This window comes from Athene cunicularia (assembly GCF_003259725.1).
Source record: "Athene cunicularia isolate RWA chromosome 2 unlocalized genomic scaffold, athCun1 chr2_part1, whole genome shotgun sequence".
NCBI lineage: Eukaryota > Metazoa > Chordata > Aves > Strigiformes > Strigidae > Athene > Athene cunicularia.
Genome location: NW_020799095.1, coordinates 31,745,182 through 31,768,640, shown reverse-complemented (window position 1 = coordinate 31,768,640; position 23,459 = coordinate 31,745,182). Strand labels below are relative to the sequence as shown.

Genomic DNA, 23,459 nt, shown 5'->3' with positions numbered 1-23,459 from the left:
ACATGTGCATAACTGAGGGGTAAATCAGTTGTTTGACTGCCTAGCTGCATGACGTACCACTACACAAAGGTGAGTGAGTAAAGGAATAGCTTCCCATTAAACCTGGAAGGGGGGGAGGGATCTGGGTTAACATAAAGCAGTTTTGGAGAGTTATATTTGCTGTAATAAAAAGCCATTTTTAAATGGTACGGGATGTAGAAGTAACCACATGGGTCTCAGTCCACGCACCACTGACTGTTCAAGGAGAGAGACAGAGAGCAATTCATCTCCCTCATGTCCCACAGTGGTGCAGCCAGGAGATCCATTCAGAGCAAAACAAAACAAACTAAAACAAACCCTGTTTTTCATTAACAAGATCAAATTTTCTTGCAATAAGTACCATTTTAAAATACCTGGACCAAAACGAAGTCATTGTAGATAGTCTGGAGCAAAAAAAAAATAAAAATCAGTGTTTGCTGAAATTCTTATTTTTACAGTGGTTTGGAGAAAAGGTCCTATTATTCTTATTTTCTACAAGGGAAAATGTAGGTATAGAAAGAATTCACTTCCCAAACTCCTCAGCAGACCTGCAGCAGATACTAGAAAAGAACTAACATAACCCGAGTCCCAACTCTATGATTTATCTGTGACTGAACCTTATATTAGAAGAGAATACCATCTGGCTGCAAAGCTAGTACTAATAAAGTAGGAAATTTCAAGACAGCTCTCTTAAACCTTTTGTGGTCTGTATTATAAGACAACATGCTCAGGAACATATAATAAAGTTGTTTCTGTAAGGCTGCTGTCTCAATCAGTACTCAACGCCATACACTGTCAAGTGATAAGCAGCTATTCAACCATTTACTTTCTCTTCATTGCCAAATATGTGTTTCATGTTTCATTTAGAGCACATTGTTCTAATCTTTCTCTGAAAACAGATAAATAACTTATTTGTGGGCTATTTTATGGAATTTACTGTGGTAGTATTTTATCAATACAATGAAATGATTTTTCACTTTGAAACAGCCCAGTTAGGTGAGAAGCTGGAATTACTTGTATTTTCCAGACAGAAAATCGATCACAAAGAATAATCACAAGTTATCACTAATTGGGGTGGTGGTGGTGGTGTCAATTTCATAAATGTTGTGTTTGATTCTTCAGAGTAATTACCATAGTAAAAATTACATTCAAATTAGAAAAACGGAAGCCATCCTACAAGAAATCCTGATTTCTGGGGATTCTTTCTTTCAAAATCTAAACAAAGCTTCTTTCAGAAGTCAGTCAGTACTAAGACTCAGGCCATTCCTGATCCTGCTCTGTACTGTCAGTACATAATCTCAGTACTGATCTGAGAGAAGGGAAAAATTCTTTGAACTGGGCTGCGAATGAAAAGAATAGATCCCCAGTTAAATGTCTGCAAAGAGGAGAGACCAAAATAAGAGGACTTCTGGGGAATGAGGAGCCATAAGGCTGGTATTTCACAAGGTACACAACAGTAGCTGCAGTAGTCCATAAAATACTGCCTGGTTTCCATCTGCAGTTTCCAAATCAGTGCATTACCATGCAACATGCTGATTTTGATGACATACAGTATTGTTTGAGAGGTTCAAAGCCTGAATCTCAGTTTCAGCCACAATACTTAGTACTTCTACAAATCATGCTTGAGGCATGCAGAAAACACTGTAAAAAAAAAAATAGCCCTCATTATAAAGGCTTCAAATAACTAGTCCAATAGTGTACAGGAATTCTCTATCAGAAGCAGCAAAAGCCTTTATTGCATTGGGCTCTTCAGTTAATCCAGCAAAAATAAGAGTCTCCCTTTGCACCCCCCAGCACTGCACCTCACGTCTGTCTGAGCGAGTCAGGACTGCCACCGGCAGTGCAGGAGGTGGCATGGAGGGGCCTGGCAGGAAAGGGAGCGAGGGTATGCCCCTTCCCTTTGTGCTTCCACTCTCCACTGGCACTGTATCTGGCTCCAGGAAAGGGAAGTCACCATGTCTCTGCACTACCTTGGTGAGCTTTACAGGGTGTCACCTCTGGCACTGAGCCCTCAGGGGTGTCAAGGGGCTACTTGTTGGCCCTGGGTGAGGTGTGCAGGCTGCTGGGATTCAGAAGAGAGGCCCATGGTACATCATGCTGCAGTGTTGTAGCTTACAAGCTACTGGGTTGTAGGCAGAAGAGCCCCCTCTCTCCCACCGGGGCTATCCCTTTTTTCAACACAGAATCAACATCTGCTGAACCAACAGAGATAGGGCAGTGCTTAGTATGCTTAAGACTGAAATTCAAATCCCTGTTCTAAACCAGATACAGCAGAAGCTTGACTCTGCGTGCCCTACATCACAAATGTGTGTTTTAATTACTGGGGTATGAGTGCTTTGAGGGAAGAAGGTGGGTGATGGTTTCCTCTTTATGATCAGGAATTCAATCTCGGATCCAATAAATCTCTCCTGTTACAACCAACTGATTTAGTGCCGTAAAAGGTTTTGGTCAAATCACTCTCTTTCTGTCCTGCACCCCCCCAAATTAAATTGAAAATGCCCTATTGTTCTTTTAGAGAACTTCATTTGCCTCCCTGAAGCTTCTTGCCTCATATAGTGTACAAGTTTCATAGCAAGCAAAACAGCAATTCACTGAGCAATTCCAATTCCCCACATTAGTTTGTACATTTTTTAAAAAAATAAGGCAGAGGACTGGTGTAAATGTAGTCTGCAAACACATAACTGAAGACTGAATCACAGCATATGTAACCTAAATATACTGAAAAGTCACACAGTTAACCTTCTTACTATTACTTCCTAAACTTTATTTTGCACAACTTGAGTTTGTAAATATAATAATACTCTTTGAATAGCATATTTTGTTGACTTATAGCAAATTCATCACACAAACTGAGAAATAAAAATTCCACAATATGGTGAGATATTGCCACTAACCTCTGCTACTTGAGCCAACTAAGTACTCACAGCAGTTGTATGTTGTCATCTTCCTTGTGAACCACTGCTAGAAGAGGCCACCTACCAGCAGGATACAATGATATTTTCTGATTCTGACTCTTTCTGCCTTGAGATACACTGCAGGCAAGCAAGGGAACAGGCTTAGCCCAGCCCAGCCACTTGCTCCTCCAGTTGAACATCTTTAAAGTAAACAACTTTTTACTCCACACTCCATACTGCACAGCAAAGTAGGGATTGAAAGCTGAGAGATGAACACCTTCCTGCTTTAGTTCTGCTTGGCTGACCTGATCCAATCTACTGGGGGCAGGTTCTGCTCAGCTTCATGGCTAGACTTGCCTAGGGAGAGCCGAGTCTTTAACCAATTTAGATGCAAAGCTTGGCATGTGTTAATGGCAGCCTCTAATAATTTGGTCAAGTTTTCTCAGAGATTTTCATAAATGCCCAGAAATATGTAACTGAAATATTGTTCAATTCACCTCCAAACTTCAAAACTCTGCTACATTATTAGAAGTATGGGATTATTACAGATTCTGAAAGAAAAGGTTTTGATAATATTTTTATTTTTAATATATTCATAATATAATATTAACGTAGGTAAGATAATTTTTTACCCTAACTTCATTGTTAAAATGACTTAGTTGCTCTAACTAATATTTCCCAAGATAATTAAAAATAATTTTATAAATCAGTTAGAACATTTTGTAAGCAACTGAAAACCTGGTATGTATAGCAGGAAATCTTAGGTAATAATAATAGGCCTGTTACAAAAACTAGAGACACATATTTATCTATCCACATATTTACATTTATACATAATCACTGGATCTTCTGGGTGTCTCCAACCAAGGTTCTGTCAGAACTTCTATTTTAAATCCCTCTATCGAAAAAACACCTTGACCTAAAGAAAAGATGTTGATGTTCTTCAGGTTAAGATTCTCCATGAGATAAAGGTATACATGATTGGGCTGCATTTATTTTTGATAGATTTTTTTTCCTGTATAAATCTTTGTGATAGTTGATTTACATATATGAAAATAATTTTTCATGAGGAATAGATGATATGCTTTTTACTGCTGCATATATTTGTGCAGTATTGCACAAAACTGCACATGCTTTGATGTTCAGGTTGGGAAATTAATCACCATGGTTCTGTTGCACAATTGGGTGACCTACACCCTTATTACCAATTTTCAGTTCTATTCAAAATAAGTGACACTTTTATCTTTTCATTAGATTATTAAACAGACTTTTGTGACAAGACTGAAATTCACATAGAGGGATATTCTTGTGTGTAAAGATATTCATTATGTTTTTACATTACATTGCATTTTGATGTTTGAAAACACTTAAAATAAGACATACTTGGAAGCTATCAGACTACTTGCGAGTAAAGATTCACAGCCTTCACACAGCTGAAAGCAAGGGTTTTAAAAAGCAAATTTTCAAGAAAGGGAAGTCAAACTCTTTAAAGCAGAGAAGCACATTCTAAGAAGGACAGCTATACTAGGCAAATGTTAAGTAAGTATTTAGTCAAAGTATAGGTGTACTTAGAAATTCTGTTACAAAATTGATAAGGAATCCATTTAGTAGGATGAATGAGACTCCTTTCCTGTTCCACAAAATTTCCAAGATTTCAAGATACAATCCTGTTTTCGGGGGAAACCAAGCTCTCTCAAAGCCCACTAAGAGAAATCTGCAGCCTTTTAAAGACAGAAACCTGACTGGAACATTCACTTGCAATCTTGGACATTCAAGTTCATGTTCCTCCTTTGTATCTGAGGAGGGACTGGAAATTGGATGTCCCATATGTCAGCTGAGTGCCCTAACATGAGTACATAAACTCATGGTGGGATTCACTTCAGCTACCTCCAGGTGCCTCTACACAAGGAATGAGCCTGCAGCAGCAGAAAAATCTTGGATATAGTACACCTTGTGCTAGAAGAAAGGCTGAGGTCAGTCCACATGAGTGACCACCTTTTCCTGTTTACTCTAAGGGCATTTTGGGATGACGAGATCCAGTGTAGCTATTGGTACTGTAGATGGTGACATTTAGTTAAAACTTCCCAGCTAAGTTTGTTTTTCTTTCTGCTTAATAAACGTTTAATTAATTATGCAACTGGACAAGCTTCAGTATAATAAGACCCCTGTAAGATGACAGATATGCACGCTACAATCCTAGCTATACATTTTTTTAAAAATATCTCCCCTTTTCCATCCGTCATTTTTTGTACTAACTCTTCTATGAGACTAACTGTTTCTTGTAGTTTAAGCTCATACAAAATTCAGAAGATGTGTACTTCAATAATTTTTTTTCAAGTCTAATATCAGTAGCTATCATTACTAGTAATCTTATCATAGATAATGTGTAATATCAATAATATCGATATAATTTCAAGTATTCTGAAACTGTCATTTCTATTTAACCAGAATAATAGCTATTGAGATTTTATTTACCTTATTGATGGTAACTTCTCCTCACCGAGGAAAAGAGCAAAACATGAAAACTGAACATAAGCAAGATAAACCAAAATCAGCACTATATGAAGTTTACCTGGTAGTGATTTTAAAATAATTTCTAGTGCCAGGACTTCTGAATAGCAGAGAGAAGGCTATTTTTAACTTACAGATATGAATAGAGAGTAGTATATTTTACAGCAAATTTGTAGATAGCATTGTTACAGGTACTTACCTAAGCTTGATCTTGTGTTAGATCGCTCTATTATCGCATGCTTACTGGGGTTGTTTAATACTGAGCGTTTGGCAAGCGAGATGTCTGCTGTGACTCGTGTAATTGATATACTGCAAAAATAAAATACAGTAAAATAGAACAGAATGTTATTTATCTTGCAGGGATGTGGGGGGAAAAAGAGACTCACTTAACACTAAAAGATGGCTAAGACTACAGAAAAACAAGTTCTCAGCAGCACAATATGCTTTACACAATGTGAACAGAGAAGAAACTTCAGCTAAGTAATACTGTTACAAGAACTACTGATAACACATCCCCCTTACTGCATGGTGCTGAAATGCAGTATGCCCACTGACTGCAAAAGCTACAGTGTCTGGGGAGCAGGGGGGCAAGAGCAGGTCAGACTGCTGGAGAAGATGGGACTTCACAGAATCACAGAACCATCTAGGTTAGAAAGGACCTTAAAGATCTAGTCCAACTGTTCACCTAGCACTGACAGTTTCCACCTACGGCATATCCTTAAGCACTAAATCAACCCTACTCTTAATCACCTCCAGGGATGGGGACCCCACCATCTCCCTGGGCAGCCCATTCCAATGCCTCCCCCGGGGGGTCCAGACCTGATGTGGTTAGACTTTGCACCAGTATTCCCTGTGTCATATCCCTGTGCCCATATCCCACTACGAATAGGCTGGTTTCTCCATTCCCTAATTTTGATTCGTTGAAAGGTATTTAATGACAGCCTGGCTTACTTTAACCATACGTATAAGGCATATAGGGATATGCTGAGTTAACAGGTAAAGGTAAGGTTTAGCAGGGAAAGCAGTACATCCATATAACTCTTATTTTTATTGTTCAGTTTACTAGCATGTTTTTTAACATTTTTTAACTGACTGCAAGAGATAACTATAATTTTCCAGAAAGATCCAGCAATATGCTGGCCACGTAAAAATGGGGACTGCAACACAGAGAAGCATGCAAATAAAAGCTCTGGGCAGAGTATTTGGCAGGCTCAGATTTGTGTTTATGAGAAAATATGAGCCAAGAAAGAAGTGGTTACTTCCAGTTGTTTGCACTGACCTGCTACATAACCTTCTGCATACTCTTCCTCCTAGGAAAATTTATTTTGCTTTACAGGGTCAAAATGCACCCTTTGGATAAATTCCCTTTCAAACTCTCTGGTCTAATCAGGTTAAGGGGTCACATTTTTCCAGTGCTGAGTCAAATTATATTCCCTTGTTCTTCCTTGTATGACTTGTAATTTAAAAGGAGGAAATGGATTTGCTAAGGACAGGGAAGGCTTCTCTCTGGCAAGCACAGTCAGATGCTGTTCATCTGAAACGTAACCAAATAGGTCATTTCCCAGTGAGCTCAACATGTGTATATATTTATCTAAAACCCTACAAAATGCAACAAAGCCAGAAGTTAACTCGGAAAAACAGAACTATTTGCACAATACTGATTAGCAACATAATTTTGGAAATTTAGACATGATTTAACTTAAGCTAAAAACACAACAAAAGATTATGATTTCTGGCACAGCTCCTCGCAGATAATGCCACTAGTCTTAAAATGAAATCCAATACGCAATTTGGTGTACTCATTAGTTATCTTTATTTGCTAGTTGATGAACATTACAAACTTTTACAGCTTTTTGGGTTTTGGTTTGGTGTTTGTTTTCTCTGCCGCCAGTCTCCTACATGCAATAGAAAATAATTTTTCCCTTTTTCAAATGCAATCATGATATATTGAATAAAGCTAGATTTAGTCTAAAATACTATTTTCCATTTTAAGATCTTTTAAGGTCTTTTTAAGGTCATTTTTGAGATAAGTCTTTTGAGATATGTAATGCCAGGAAGAACAAGACTGCTTTCAAAACAGGGTATGCATGTTCATGCAGTAAAACAATTGCAATGAGAGCGGGCACGGCTTGACAGCAGAGCGGCAGTGAAAGCAGCAGCATGAATCTAAGAATCTCTTGTACGATTCTGTTGAGGACCTTGAGTACCAATTCAGATTGCTACTGAAGTTTGGGATGCTTTAATCTGGTAACATAGACGTCAATTGCAATGACAGTATTTGTGGTTTCACCCTGCCACATTGGATCTACAACTGAAAATCAGATATGCTCTAAAATACTTTTAAGATATAAAGACTCAATAACTTTTTTCAGCTTGCAACACTCACACTTTCGTTAACTTCCAATGCTGAAGCTACATATCTAAGATTTGATAACCGTGACTAATATAAAGAGGGATTAGGTATCAACATCATCATTCTGACTGAGAAAATTCAACAGCTTAAACCACAATGTCTGATATTTTAAAGAGGTGAAGCTATTGACAAAAAGCCTCAAGGTCCCTCTTTAAAGTTTGACAGCACTAGGACAGATAGAATAGTGTTAGTGTTCTGCCCACTTCCAAACAAAACAGAACATTCAATGAAGTTACAGATACTACAAGAAGACCTTTCCATTTTCTCAATTTCTTCCCAGCTAAAATGTCAACTCACTAGCACATATTAATTTCGGTCTTGATCCAGTAGTAATATAACCACATGTGGAGAGTGCACCTGATGTCTCTGGTCCATGAGTCCATGACGTCTGAATTACAGAACATGCTTTTAGTTTGACATTTGTACTACAGTAGTGCCTGGAGGCTCAAATACAAATCAGATTGGACCTTGCCTAGAGAGCTGTGGGGGACAGGCTGTAACAACACTCAGATCAAAACTCAGCGAAGTGCAGCTTGTTTGCTACCAAGGGTGACCATATTTCAGCAAGGTGGGTGGGACTGTCCCCCTCCTCAGCAGTCCTTTTGAGACTTCCCATTTCAGAGTCTAGCACTACTGTCAAACCAAGGGATCAAGAGTTTGACAACCATATATATAAGAGGGTATGAAACTTCTATCACTTTTTCCAAATTAGATGTCACTGTAAGGAACTAGAGCTGAGGAAGAATAGTGGCCCTCCTCAGCTTGTACAGAACTCCGGAAACACTGACGAGGTATCACTTGAAAAATACTTAAAATAACTTTTTAAGAGTATATATTTGTTGAATCTGTAGATATATATTTAGCAATTTGGAGTGTGAATGTCACAGTCAACAAGAAGAATACATCCTTTTTTCCACTCTCAACAAATATATACCCTTGAACTCTTCCCACCCCACCACAGCTTCAGTGTGCTCTGTTGAGGAAACTTCCAATCACACTATAGTCCACTAATCAAGGAATTAGCTGCCGTTCCTAATTTGCTACAAAAAGAATGTCATTATTGCTTAAAAACCTGGAAGTACCTAAACAGGATATGAACTCAAGTAGATTTGCATTGCAAAGTACTTACCGCCCTTCAAATCTATGTTTTAAAAAATCAAATAATGCTTTTTGCATCATATCTGTTACCTGGAAGCAAACAAACAACAAATTAATAATCATATAGGAAATTTATAATACTTGATGCTAATAATAGTATGTTATAAAGTTGACAGTAAATCTTATATTTGAGCAATGAGATTGGAATGTAATTTATTCTTAATCTGAATTCTGTATGAAATAAAGTACAAAAAAGTAGCTGTCTAGTAGAAGTAACAGCTGTCTAGATTTTTGTCTATGATATAAACTATGTTATTCACCTTAACTACCTTTGTGTATTCAAATACAAACAAATCATAATATTTTTGGCAAAATAAAACCATTCACAACAATCACTTACTTCATATCCCTTCAGAGAAGGCCCCACTAAAACTACTGGTCGCATAGAAGGCACTACATCATAGGGAGGAATGTGCTCTGTCTGCAAAACAGAAAAAGCTTTCAGCATCACAGCACCTAAAGAAAGTGTTACACATTACTTACAATATTAGGAACTCTGAATTTCCAGTGATGTCACCAACACAGGAATCATGGATTCGTTAACTTTTCCTAAGAACTGGTAGTACAAGATAAGGACATAATAGGTTCGTGGATTTCTTTTGAAAAAGCTTTTCTTTGACTTTTGATTTTCCTACTCTTTTCATATTTGCTCTGAACAGCTATAAACCCATTATTCTGGAGACATTCACCTGTCCCACTCCATAGTTCCTCATTCTTAAACTGAAAAGCTTATTTCCAACAGTTAATGATTCGAAATTATTGACTCTAGAGCTGTGACATTGTTTCCCACCAAAACTTTATATAGGCAAATTATGAAAGAGAAAACTACAGCAAAAAGAGATGGGAAAAGCCTAATGCATCTCTTTATGTTCAGATCTGCCCACTGCTTGGCAAAACATTGTGACACCACTGCAAATTCTCATGGGAGCACTCATAGTCTGACTTCCACATTTGCATCCTCAATTCACTTGCAAATGAAATCAAAATAATGACTGATCCAATTAGTAATTCTAGAAAATTTTCATAAACAGAGCTTGGGATAGCAAACCTTCCGCTTTGGGAAGTTCCTGTCACCACCCAAGAATGGGTTCTGTTAGTATGATAATCATCAAAATACTTACTGATGTATCATGCACAATATAAAAAGTGTTTTAAAATACAAAGCTAAAAAGATTGCCTACTTTGAAAGATTGTAAACATTTTTAGATTGTTATCAAAATAAAATACAAAAAAAATAAACTAGATTTTTTTCTTTAATAGACGGCTATTCAATATATAGCATGAAGAATGAGTCATATCAGAAAGAGGTTTTGTTTGTAAGGGAGGGTTTGGTTTATTTTTGTCTTGGGGAAAAAATGTTTGAAATCCAAACCCAGGAATATGTGGGTGATAGAGAAAAAGGTATGCCAGATTTATTTTTCAGATGCCTACATAGTACAAATACATCAGTCAAGACCACAGAATACAGTCACTGTTTGTTGCTTCAGTAGTCAACGTATCCCAAGGTGTTTCACAATAACAATAAAATAAGTATATACATTCCAAAACACAAAAACACAAAGACAGACATTAATAGAGTGACAGCACAAAATGCTACACAAGCAGCAGTCTAAAGCAGTCTAAGACATGGAAAATATTTGTGAATGTTTTTCAACATAATTTATCTTATTTTTTTGTTACCTGTAGCTTCACCAGATAATTATTCACATAAGAATGAATACCAGTGCCCAAGGCATCATAAGCATGTGAAATTAATTTATTTTGCACAGCGGAGAATCCGACTCAACACATTTCAAAGCAAACCCCTGCAATTATGCTGCACCAGTATCAAAATGCAGCCCTCCAGTATTCTTTCTAATATTACTCATAATCTGATAAGTGTGTTAGAGACAGATCCTAAGAAAAGTTCATAACCGATGTGTAAGTTCTTATAGCATGAGTGTCCTGATGCAACAGATCTTTGTCTTAATGTGGCTGACTCAACCAAAGATATTCATGCTAGAAGTTAACCAGCTATTTGAAAATTAGGGAAAGCACAGAAATTACCTTATTTGATGGAATATGGAGTATTTTAAAAATCTGTTCTGTTGACACAGGCATTTTTTTTCTCTCTAATCTTTACAGCTTGAAGTAATAAAGCTGTCAGCAGAAAACTGAGTAAAAGTTATCAAATGGAAGCATTAAAGTTCTTTAATTTAGCATTAGAGAATCTAATATTTTCTAAGGGACTGGCAGTGAGCTATACGGCTTCTACATGGAGATTCAAGTTCAAATATGAACTTGGAATAAAAACTAGTGTAGTTTTGCTCAGTGGTTTGACTATGTATATTACTTTGGGGTGCCCATCCAGCATTTCCTGTAAATGTCATTATTACAAAACCCACTATAGCCAGTAATGATTCTGATATGGAAGAAAAGAGACACGACAGAATTAAGAGGGAGATGGAACTAGTCACCATCTAGATCCAAAGGTTCATCTGGAAGCTGTGTCTTCAAAAGATGCTTATGCAGACAGCATCCAGTACAAGTCAACATATTATTCTTCCTCAGCATTTATCTTTGATTATAAATATGATTACGTAAGATATTAATCAGAAGCAAGAAACTGCTGTTGATTTCCATAATGGGCTGTGGATGACATGGTACTGAACAGACCCTACTGAAGCAAATACTGTTGACTTTGGAAGTGAGAAGGTTCCAGTATTATTTAAAAGAGTTCAAGAAGACAGAAAGAAAAAAAGTTTTATTTACTAAACATGAGAGCATCCACAGCACGGGCAACAGCATCACTTGGCATGATTTATAAGCACTGTAACAGTCTGTTACCCATAGATTTGAGTGCTTAAAACCAAATGAATAAGAGCTATGAAGATTAAAGACTTAAATACAAAAAAGTAGAAATGTGGTATTTCACTGCATAGTTTGGCTCCTACTTAATGTCTTGATAACTTATTCCAGCAAAGATCTTAGAAATGCATTGAAGTGTGCTATAACAGAATGACAGTTGCATAATTCTGTAGTTATCTGGGTTATCTATGGAGAGACATTGGCTCTCCTGGGAACCACCAGTACCATTTTCAATAGCCGAGATACTAAAAAAGTCTGACTGATGGATGGCAAGAACATTTGGCTGATAATTTATACATGACAAGAGAAAAAACTCAAAGTAAACTGTCAAAACAAGACTGCAGTTTTCCACTAGTCTTGTTCACCTGGAGATTTTGCACCTAGAGAATTAGAAGTTTAAATACTGACTAAATTAAAGATACAATGGTTTTTACTGTTTGTTTTCTAAGTACAATCTGAGTATCTGATTACATTCCAATAATGATTTTCATAAACTGAGTTATAAGGGAAAAAAAAAACAGCACCACTTGAGAAAGAGATAGAAAGAGTAAGCATGCACTAGAGAGGTGCATTATATGGATTTGTCAGAACTAAATTTCACAAACTTTTAGAAGGCCTTCCAAGTGTGTCCTATTATTCCATCAAAAAGGATAAATACTGTAGCAGAGTTTCATGGACGCACTGAACTTGGGACTGTTTGTTTTCTTGTACTGAATCCACTAACAGATTGATACATTTCTTCCTTAATTATAGAATAGTTGCACTCTTAATCTGGGGTAATAATGCTAATGATGCCAGTGGCAGGATAAACACAGTTAATGTCGATATAAACTTACCGATTTCTGCTTCTGCTTAGCTACAGCAGCATGGAAAAGAAACAAAGAACAACAAAGCATGCATGTTATTGGCTTGTCAAAGGACGCAGACAGTTAACAGGACTAGAAATGTGACGCAGTGCAGGTGAGCAGGTGGACAGATGGGAGCTTGGAAGTTGGTGTTACCTTCTTAAAGAAGGGCATTCGTTTCTCTTTGGAGTGGGGTGATGTTACACTGTTTGCACTGGGTTTGGGGGAGCGATGGTTTGCTGGAATATCATTTTCTTCTGCATCTAAGCCAGTGGCATCTATGTCTACAGCTATATACAGACAAACAATTCAGAATTATCAGATGACAGGGAAAGTAAAGATAGGTTAAAAAGGAAATAACAGGTAAAGAAAAATAAAACTGTCCAGAGTAATAAATAAATAAATAAATAAAAATCAATAAAATAAAGAGAAAAATTTAAAGGTGCAGTACATTAGGATTAGAAGACGGAAGGCAATCTGTAACAGCTACTATAACATTTCCTCTGATCCTCTTTTACAGAGCTACATTAGACATACACTGAATTACGAAACAAAGCAATGGCCAAGTTCATTTTGTTACGCCAGTGTAAATCCAAACTAGTTCACTGAAATAGGTAAGACTCACCAATGTAAACAACAGAACTTGGCCAACAACATTTGAAGTATTTTATAGCAGTGAACACTTAAATCAAAATGGGTATCATTAACTGAAATTTGAAATGTCATAGCATGTCTATACGAAATCATGAAACAGAAGAAAAATCACTTCTGAAGACAAAACCAGCCTGATACTGGTACTACAATATCTACATTTATCTCAGGGTGGAATGCAACTGGCATTTTTAGCCATTTTAACAGTACTCATAAGATCCATTTATTAAAAACAATAAAACCAGACCTACTAATCGCGAAAACTAAAAAGAATGGGTAGCAGAAGAGAGGAAATTGATCCCAGCTTGTCTCAGAGACCTGGATCCTGTTGTAAAGAGTGAGGATGTACGCAGAGCAAAACGGAAGTGAATACAATAAACCACTGCTGTTCAACCTCTGCACCAAAAGAACACACAGCACACAATGTTTGTAACATAAATATAAAATATTTACCCTCTTTATCAAAGAAGTAACAACAGTTTAAGCAAAAATCATCACAGACTCAGAAATAAATACATTTTCAAAACACAAAGCCATGTTATCCTGAATGCTGAGTCCAACAGATACCTGTCAGCTACATCCAAAACCAAACCAAACCAAATAAACTTTCTTGTTTACAATGCTAAATTCTGATCTTAAGTTTTTCTTCAGAAAGCAAGTACATACGTAAAGGCAATCCACAAACACGCTGTACAATATCACTCTTGTGTGTAAAGATCTTACCCACCTCTTGACACACTCTGGTAACACATGTTTATTTTGTTGAGCCATTATGTTGAACTGAATCTAAATCTAAATACACCTATAAGCAGTATCATTTGCACTGACTTTATCCAAACCCATAATTAATCAATGCAAACTATTATGGAACCACCTTAGCGACCTGCTTTCAGCTGCTTGATGAGGAGGACATCAACTAATACAGCGGCATGTGCTATTACACTATGCACCAAATAAATATTTCTGTCAAGCCCATGCACAGCTACTGATTTAAGAGACACTTGGGATAGTGACCTCTTCTGCTTGAGTAAAGTGTGTTTTCTCATTTGAATTATCCACAGATCTAATGTCATGAAGCCTGACAATCCCTGAGTTACAAAACTGTGTCTTTGAGCCTGCCCTTGCCAGGGAAGACTGTGAGTAGATCCACACCATGTTTATATACTCCTGCTCCTAAAAACAGCCACAGAAACCACATAACATTTTCTTCTAGCAACACTGTTCGTTCCTTCACCCTCTTCGTAAGTATAAAAAGAACATATCCTTTCTTGAATACAGGACAGCAGAGATGCTATAAATCACTCCTAGTAAGGCATATTAAAACTCCTTCAGTTCTACATTCAACTAAAATCATCAGTAAAGAAAAATCAGGGTTGTTAAGTTTTTCCTGTATAAAAGAAATGTAGCATTTGGTCAGCTAGATATCAGTATCTCCTTTTTTCATTCTCAGTCTTCACACTATGTAACATCTTCTGAGATAGTTCTTTCACTGTTAATTATCTTTAGTTCACTGGGTTATTTTCAAGGACATTTTCACCACTATCCTCATTCTGTTCGGTGGCCCGTGAAGACTGTATGGATTGATTATATATATATATAAAAATATATATATATATAAAATATATATATATATATATGTATATATATATATATAAAATAATGATTATATAGATATTGATAGTATTGACTATTTAAATGGCTATGAGCCTCCTATTCATTTGTTTTTCACTGGTTCTTCATCTTGTTTGGGTTTTGGTTTTGTCACACTAGTTTATGTAGGAAAAAAAATCCCTGACTCAAAGTCAAAAAATAAAGTTAACTTAGTTAAAATCTCTTCATTTCATTAAATCATTTATGTATTTGTCATTTTCATTTTTTTTACTTTCAAAGAGAGGAGGCCTGGGAATAATAATTAAACTGTACTGCAAAGTAATTTGAATTCTTGTGTAGTCACCCTTCTTGGGATGTCTTAAGATAAACAAAATTACTAATGCAGACCCAAAACTTTAAGATCACAGAATAAGCTAATCCACACTATTCATAAACATTCTCCAAATTTTCAATGTAACTGAATAAGCTTTACCAGATTTCCTTCTTTCTACAGAAAACAGTGTTTCTGAACACTACTGTCTGAAGAAATGATTCAATGAAATTAAAATTACAGGATGGCTAGCAATCAGTCAGTTGGTAACCTAAGAATGCGATCAGTTCTCTTACAGCATGAATGTTCTGTGCACCAATTCTGGAAATTTCGTATGTACTGATCTCCAAGTGTTTTCAGTATACAAATACTACAGCATTTCAGATGTTCTAACTATAAAATCACAACATAGGTCCATGGATAATTTTACTGAAAAAATGCAGCTGTTGAGGAAAGTGGGCCTTAACAGTAAATATGACAGTTTAAAGCCATCGTAAAATAAAAGATGAAGGTGGGTTCTACAGACTTGTGATGAACGCATATTAGTAAACTGAAAATATATTAAGAAAAAAAAACAAACAGAGGTAGGGAACTTAAGTGGAATTTTGATAAACTGCAACTGTAATGAAGTTGGTTGTTACAAACAAATTCATGGTTTCACAAGACAAGCAGATATATTTTTCAATTACTTTAATCAAATGAAGCTACGAGCATAGCTTGATTGAATTCCTCTGTCTCTCTCTTTATGTCTATGTAATATCTTCAGGTTCATTTTAAGATGCCTGGCTCTGTAGGCCAGGCTCCACATAAACTAACATGATTGGAAAATACATGTCTATGCCTCCCTAGACAAGGCACTAGCAACATTCACTAATATTTTCTGGTTTTAGGTGTTCGAAATGTAAATTTTCTCTCAGGAGAAGACAAAACATTCAGCAATGCAGCATCTGAATTACAGTAGATATTTATTTTTTTTTGGTAAGCTTCTGCTATGCTTTTTTGAAGGACCCAATGCCAGTTTCCTCCACCAACTTTCCATGTATTTGCTTCATACCTCTTGAATCCAACCTAAGTTAAATATCTGTTGATGCTCTAAATACAAAACAGTATTTGTGAAAAATTTGTCAGAAAAGGAAAAAAATATGCTACAATTATATGCAGTACACCCTCATTATCAGGACTGTGAAACGAAACTTTTCTGTTGTAAAATAACGCCATTCTTGATCCTACAACAGAAACTTCTTGGGAATTGTTATTTTTACTGCTGCTTTTTCTCCTGTAGCAGAAGGTATTTCTTGTTCAGCAGAAGTGCTCAGACCAGACCAAATCTCTAACTATCCTACTGAAATGCAGCCTCATTATTTTATCATGTCTTTGCTATAAAATACCATGGTAAAAGCAATGAGGGAATTTTGTGCATTATTAACAGCCCTATCATCGCCTGAACTTGCTGGCACTGACTCCATTACTTCAAACCTGCCCAAACCAGCCTTACAGGGCAACGCAACAACCCAACCTTAACCCTATGAAGTACAGGGAATAAGAAAAATAGACTAAAAATATATACAAATTTTAACAGATTAGGTGCATGAGTCTGAAGGGTTCATGACCTACTCACCAGATGATGGAGGCGTCGATTTTCTGGAACTAGGAACGATGTCACCCAAACTGGATGAAGAGTTTCCTCCTGATTTACTGGAGTAAAGCAACAAATTAGTTTGAAAGTTTCATAGCTTTCTCAGTATTTATTCTAGTTTATTTATTACTTGCCTTCTAAATGAACTGCCAGCTAGGAGACAAACAGTGTTTCTGGCAGTGGTATAAAATATACATCTTAGACAAAATGTGTGTACATTCTGAGAACTGAGGAACTTCAAACATCAATTATGCTCTTTGTTGTGCTGTGCAGCTTCATCATACTGCATATGCTCTCACTACCCCATGATCTTAACACAATCCAATTACTAATATGGCTATCGATATAAAATTATTAAGATTACTATTCATTACTAAAACTAATTCTTAAGCCAGTGAGCATATCTGTTTACTTTAACAAAAGAGTTATTGGTAGCTCCCTAACAAAAATGATAGTGTGTTTGCCTAACATCTTTTCAATTTCATTAAAGTACAAATTCTTTTGCTGCCTCAATACAAGGTAGCACTTGGGAAAAAGAAAGTCTCTCAAATGAAGATAAAGAAACTAGAGTTTTATCCAGTTTTGCTTTGTGAAAACCTATCCAAGTTGTGAAAATGAAACAGTATTTTTAGTCATTTTATTTCTGTTACCATAACAAGAAAAGCACTGAAAAGAACGTTAGAAAGGCTATTTCACTCTTCAAATAATTCATGTGATAGTACTAGTTTCCACTTTCCCCATCTTAAAATATTAATAAGCACTAAGTAAATGCATTTTTGGCGTAGGACAGTGTTATCTCCAGTGAGAAGCTCTGGAGAATGGAAGCCTTTACAGTTTGGAAAGGGATCAAATCACTGGGTCAGACTTGGCTGCATCAGAAACATCACGAGAGAAATATGGGACCTGACATCCTCGTGCCGAGGACAGCACACCTATAGGAAAGGCATTTCACAGCTGGAGAATGCAGCACTGCAGCACCCTGGTATCTTAGCGCAGACATGCTCTTCAAACAGATGCCCTTCCTACTCAAGTAGGAAAGTCTTTCTGGTTTCTCAAGTGTTTCCCAGGTGTTCTCAATTCCCGGTCCATCCCACTCAGACATACTGGAAATATTTATGTCCTACATACCCAAAGGAAAGCAAGTGGCATTTGCTTCCACATATGTTAATGTTTACCAGAAAACTACTTTATTAAGAATTCTACAGCAAAGATGACATTATTACCATCTTGCAGTATTGTTCAATACATACAGATACTGAATACTTTTATGAAATGATGGCTGCAGTCAGAGACAACAATTGACTTGACATGAAACTTCCATCATAAAATACAGTATTCTTAAAAGCTGTATTTGAAGGTAATGAACTTGACAAAACCCAAACATTATTTCCCTAAGAGTTAATTAATAGGCACTGGCTTCAGTTTACAAATATATTAATCTTAACATTTTCTGTAATTTCTAAAATCAGCTTTGAAAGTGTTTAGAAATTGCAAGATCATTAAAACAAGTAATAAATACTAGAATATAGGGAGATAGATTTTTAAGTAAAAAATTGTACTTCCACATAGTAAATGCACTAACTTCAATGTAATTTGAAAATATTTTATGAAAATAAAATGGAATAATAGCCATTCTAGGCCACCACAGACTACCAATCTAAATATCTACTTTCCCTCTCAAATGCCAATGACATTAATTATATAAATAAATATTACTTCCTTCATTGATTCAAAATGTTTGTAGCTGCCATTTACAATAATTATACAGAACTATAGCATACACAGCAGTAACTTTCAAGTTGTGTCACAGCCAATACTACTATTTTTAATGTTTCGTTGTTATTACCTGGAGTAGAATTTTCCTTGTTTTGCCTTTTGTTCATGCTGCAGCCTCATGTTTTCTAGTTTGACTGGGCTTGGAATGAATCCTATTTCACAGCCTTCTTTTACCAACCGTCCTATCCACCAGTCATTATTAAATTTCTACAGACAAAAAAAAAAAAAAAAAAAAAAATAGGATCATTTTGTTATTATTTTTGATTTGCAGCTAAGCCATTTTATGTAATTCTTCCCTGCATTTAATAATTGTACTATGTTATTACGGCAATGAAGAATTGTGGTAATATTCAGAAATACATTAATATAATTATACATTGCAAATTATTAAAATGCTACAGTACTTCAGCAGAAACCTTCCTTCATAGGCTTAATGATTCTCCCTGGCTTTACCTGTTTTACCAGCTTTATTTTTTCTGCTTTACAGTCTTTCCCCCTCATACACGAGAGCTGCTTTTGTTCTCCCTGATACTTCTCCTTGGTGGACACCAGAAATTTCTTCTGATCAGCTCCTCTAATAATCTATTTTTCTTATTCCTTTATATTCAGTTCTCTATTTAAAATAAAAAATACTGCTTCTCAAACTCCCCTGCCTCTCTGAACTCACTAGAACCTTCTGAAATATGACTACATTCTGCTGCTTATATATGCTCTACTGCATACAGCTCATGTGATCTTCATCTTAAACATACTATGATAGATACACAAGGAATTATTATCTTTGGATAGCTAAAAAAACCTTACAATTAGACAAATGCACAAGACAGTCCAATTACCTGAATTTCAGCTCTACGAAATGTGAAATAATGACTAATAACATTTATTCATATACACAGGTGTATTTGTTTGATTGTTTTGCAGATGTCTGTAGAGCAGAACTATTTGCTTTTTCCTCTATCATTTATTCACCATTTTTGGATGAGAATAGGTCACTTACGTATGTCCTCACATGCAATACTCTAGGAGTTCCATGAGTATAAATACTGTCAAATATGAATTTTGTATAATTTGGATTATTTATGAAACTGTAAGAGAACATCCAAATGGGAAGAGAAGTTACCTCAAATATGAAGCTATGACTATAATGTATCTTTAATTATTTAATAAGTAGCTTTAACAAGTGCATAGTTAGGAGTAAAGCATGTAAAATGTGTGGGCTCTCATAAAAAGGAATTCATTTCACTGAGAGAATGCAAATGATATACAACCTAAATTGCAGTATTACCTTTATTTTGGCTACTATTGAAATGTTGTGATGCTGGAGACAAACTTAAAGATATTTAGCTAATAAAAAATAACGATTAAAATAAACTTACTTTTAAGCTCACAATATATAAGGGGATCTATAACATTCATCCAATGGGATGCCTTTATGAGTAAGAATACCAATGTTTAATAGAGAGCTAATCTGGAATAGTAGTTTTCAAAGCTGTATTAGACTGGAACTTATTATTAAAACATTAAACTTTCAATGCAGAATGCTAACTACAGATATGCATGTGCACTTAAAATATGTTGTAGATAAACATATTTAGATAAAAAACACCACTGAAATCCAAATAACCACTACTTTTCTATGCTGTCCTACAGTATAGGCTACTATACAACAGACTACTGTACAATAACATTACTTTTACTATAATTAATAGAAATGCTAAATCTGCAGAATTTTTCTTCATACAAAAATAAAAGCATGTGGAATTCATTCCTGCAAAGTCTCAAAGCTAAATGCTGTGTCAGTATGTGAAAAGGAGGATAAGATACTTTTGTAAGTAATAATATGACACATCATAATACTTTCTAATTTTAAAAAGAGATAGCGGAAATCTTGGTAGTGAAGTGTCCAACTATCAAGGTGCTGGCTGGGATGAATGATTCTCTGTAATCAGCTGTGCTTGGAGTGCCAAGGGAAACACAAATATGAATTAAATGCAAAGCAGAATTATAGCCATGCTTTAAAAGCCTCAAAAGATTCAGGAGTGACTATGATGTAGCACATGTTTCTTCATGCAGGAAGGATTCCTTCATCTTTATGTGTACTGAGTTTTAATGAATGTAACCTAATAATGAAAACAAATTTCCCTCATACTCAATCACTGCAGTACTTTTCACCACTGCACATGTACATCTTGAGGTGAGGTTTTTCTTGCTTGAGCCCTCTCAGCAGCACTGAGATTGGAGAACACTCCTTGTAGACAAGCACAGGACAGCATTGATCCAATACAGCATTACTATGCAGGCAAAAGTTATTGGAGATTAACTCAGATTTCTTTATTTCTAGCAACCCATTAGGTATAAAATATAAAAGCAACACTGCATTTTATAGTCCAATATGGTTTTTTACCTTTCATCTGCATAAATAATTAAAGTTTGACCATTTCAGTTCTCCCAGTGCTAACTATAGGGAGCTCCAAAATTACTGAAGGAGCAATATCTGGTGAGATACAGAGTCCTGGAGACTGAGCAGGGCATGGCCATGGAAGATGGAAGGTGAGGACGTGGCTGGGCAGGGCCGGGCCGGGCTGTTGCTCGGGGCACCTTCCTGAAGAGGTTCGATCTGCCCAGATGCACCAGCCACTGCCAAACACAGGACCAGAGAGTCCAAGTCTGACTCCTTGTAGGTCCCTTCTCACCTCTCCATCCCAGCAGTGTACCCAGTCTGGGCACAGGGTCCCTTCTACAACCCAGATCTGACCTAGCACAGCTAGACAGTCAACCTTCCTTAACTGCTTAGAGAGAGGGATTTTTTAAAGGCAATTAACTCAGAGTGCCTGTTGCATTACAACTGAAGCTGCAAGAAGTTTTTAATCTATTTGTCCATTCCTCAGTGCTACATGCCGCCACAGACAATGTAACAACTCAGGCTTCCTTTCAAGTCATTTCTGGAGATCCAGAAAAGTTCATGAAACTTTTTCTTCCTCATTTTCAACCATGCACATTTACATCTGAGTGTAAGTTGTGTTGTGAGGAAAAAAAAGCATAAATTGTAACAGAAAATCTGCAAATACACTTTCTGGTTCATATGGAAACAGGGGAAAGACTTGATGAGAGGTCTGAGATTACCAGCCTGTTTGAAATGCAGATGGAACAGATGATGACAAAATCATTTAATCTAATCAAACTGAGCTGTATTTCCAGTGCTTCCAGACTCACTGGAGAATGCTGATGGTTTACTTTTGCCAGGACTCTGTGCTTGCTCATCTCCACTTTTGTCACAAGACAGAACAGAACAATTCTTTTGCACTATCATCAGACAGAAGACGTTTCCTTCACTACACAGCGTTCGAATCCAAATGATCCCTTTTTTATGTGTTTAATATATATGGAAAATTATGATCATTAGTCATAAGTATGAAGGCAATAGAAGTCCATTTCTTGTGTTTCCTTAGTCTCTGTCCACCTGTATTTCTACCTGCGTATTAGGAATGTTTCCTGCTTCTGCAAAGCACCTGAACTAGAAAAATCACTGTGCATCATCAGTCATAACTACTGAGGGATGTTTTGACAATCTAAAATGGGGCAAAGATATAATTTCAAATGCCTGGATAAGTTGCTCTCATCCTTAAGCTAACTTTCTAGTTCTTCTGCTATAAATTTCCATTTCCAGATGGACCATTTTGTGACAAAACACAATGGAATATGATGAGAAGCTAGGAAATCTCATCAAATGAGGGAAACATTCAGAAGGGAGCAGTGGGCTGCTAAGGAGGATCTGTATGGGAAAGTTACTTTGTTTTGGACTAACTTGCAAGGAGCAGAGAAAGTGACTTTAGGTGTTTGAAACTGTAAAAACTGAAAATTTTCAAAGCCAAACTACAGGAAAAGAAAACCAGTGCAACAAATGCAAAGTACCCTGCTTTGTGCACCTTGAAATATCACATCAGTTCTTCAGTATATGACAGTTAACAAAATATTGTCTGTGACAGGGAAGTAACTTCAGTGAAAAAAATGAGACCTGAGGATTTTGGGGTCATTTGAGATTCAGTCACACAAATAAAAGAGAATCAACCCTTGTCTGCTGAATCAGAATCAACCCTCGGAGTACTAGAATGGTAAAATGCAGAAATATTATATCACTGAATAGGCAGATGTAGATTTTTAAAGCTCTAAATAACTGATTTTTACTAGAGAAGAAAAGCACTCACTTTCCAAACGTCATTAATTTGAAAGTAAGTTGTGCCACTGCTTTTATTAAGAATAGTATTTCAAAGAATATTCAGTTCCTTATACACAGCTACCTTATTTATATAATATTTGCAGAGCACTTTGACAATGTGACAAGTTATCTTAATGTTAAAAAATAATAGTACTACTACTCGAATAGACCCTTAAAGAGAGACACACTTACTCCTCTAGTTTTACTTACTTCTTTAACATGAAGAAAATCTTTAGCCTCAAATGAGATGGCCATGCCTGGGACTGGAACATCGTCATCGTGAGCTGCACTGTACCCAACATTTGTCCGAACTGCAAATGCAACAGGTTTTGTCTGCAAAACAAAAGATAAACAGCATGAAGATTTCCCTCACAAACATGTATACATGTACAAACATACGCAGGGAGGATGATTTCTGTAAGTTATCTATTTACAATAATGAAAATTAGAGAACTCTCAAAGCATCCATGTAAAACACCATGGAAAGTCACATTTACTTACCTCAGTTACTGAATATCAATACATTTGATAGAATACAAGGTAGATTTTTTTCTAGATACTAGTGCTCTGAGT

The 23,459-nt window shown here is 36.2% G+C and overlaps 1 protein-coding gene across 7 annotated transcripts in view; it reads right to left on the bottom strand.

Moving 5' to 3' along the window:
* CACNB2 (calcium voltage-gated channel auxiliary subunit beta 2) overlaps positions 1-23,459 on the bottom strand; it is a 168,471-nt gene that overhangs the window by 21,881 nt on the left and 123,131 nt on the right. For 6 of the 7 annotated variants that reach the window (XR_003397751.1, XM_026842333.1, XM_026842327.1 and 3 more), the window contains exons 3-9: positions 23,097-23,219; positions 18,741-18,877; positions 16,877-16,953; positions 12,843-12,976; positions 9,335-9,415; positions 8,966-9,024; positions 5,623-5,732 (exon numbers count right to left, since the gene is read on the bottom strand). Coding sequence is in view for 6 of the 7 variants with exons in the window: in XM_026842333.1 (XP_026698134.1) it covers positions 5,623-5,732; positions 8,966-9,024; positions 9,335-9,415; positions 12,843-12,976; positions 16,877-16,953; positions 18,741-18,877; positions 23,097-23,219 (721 nt within the window). In the remaining variant the exon portion in view is untranslated. Of the gene's footprint in view, positions 1-5,622; positions 5,733-8,965; positions 9,025-9,334; positions 9,416-12,677; positions 12,698-12,842; positions 12,977-16,876; positions 16,954-18,740; positions 18,878-23,096; positions 23,220-23,459 lie in introns of all 7 variants that reach the window. The other variant, XM_026842332.1, reaches the window with a different exon arrangement.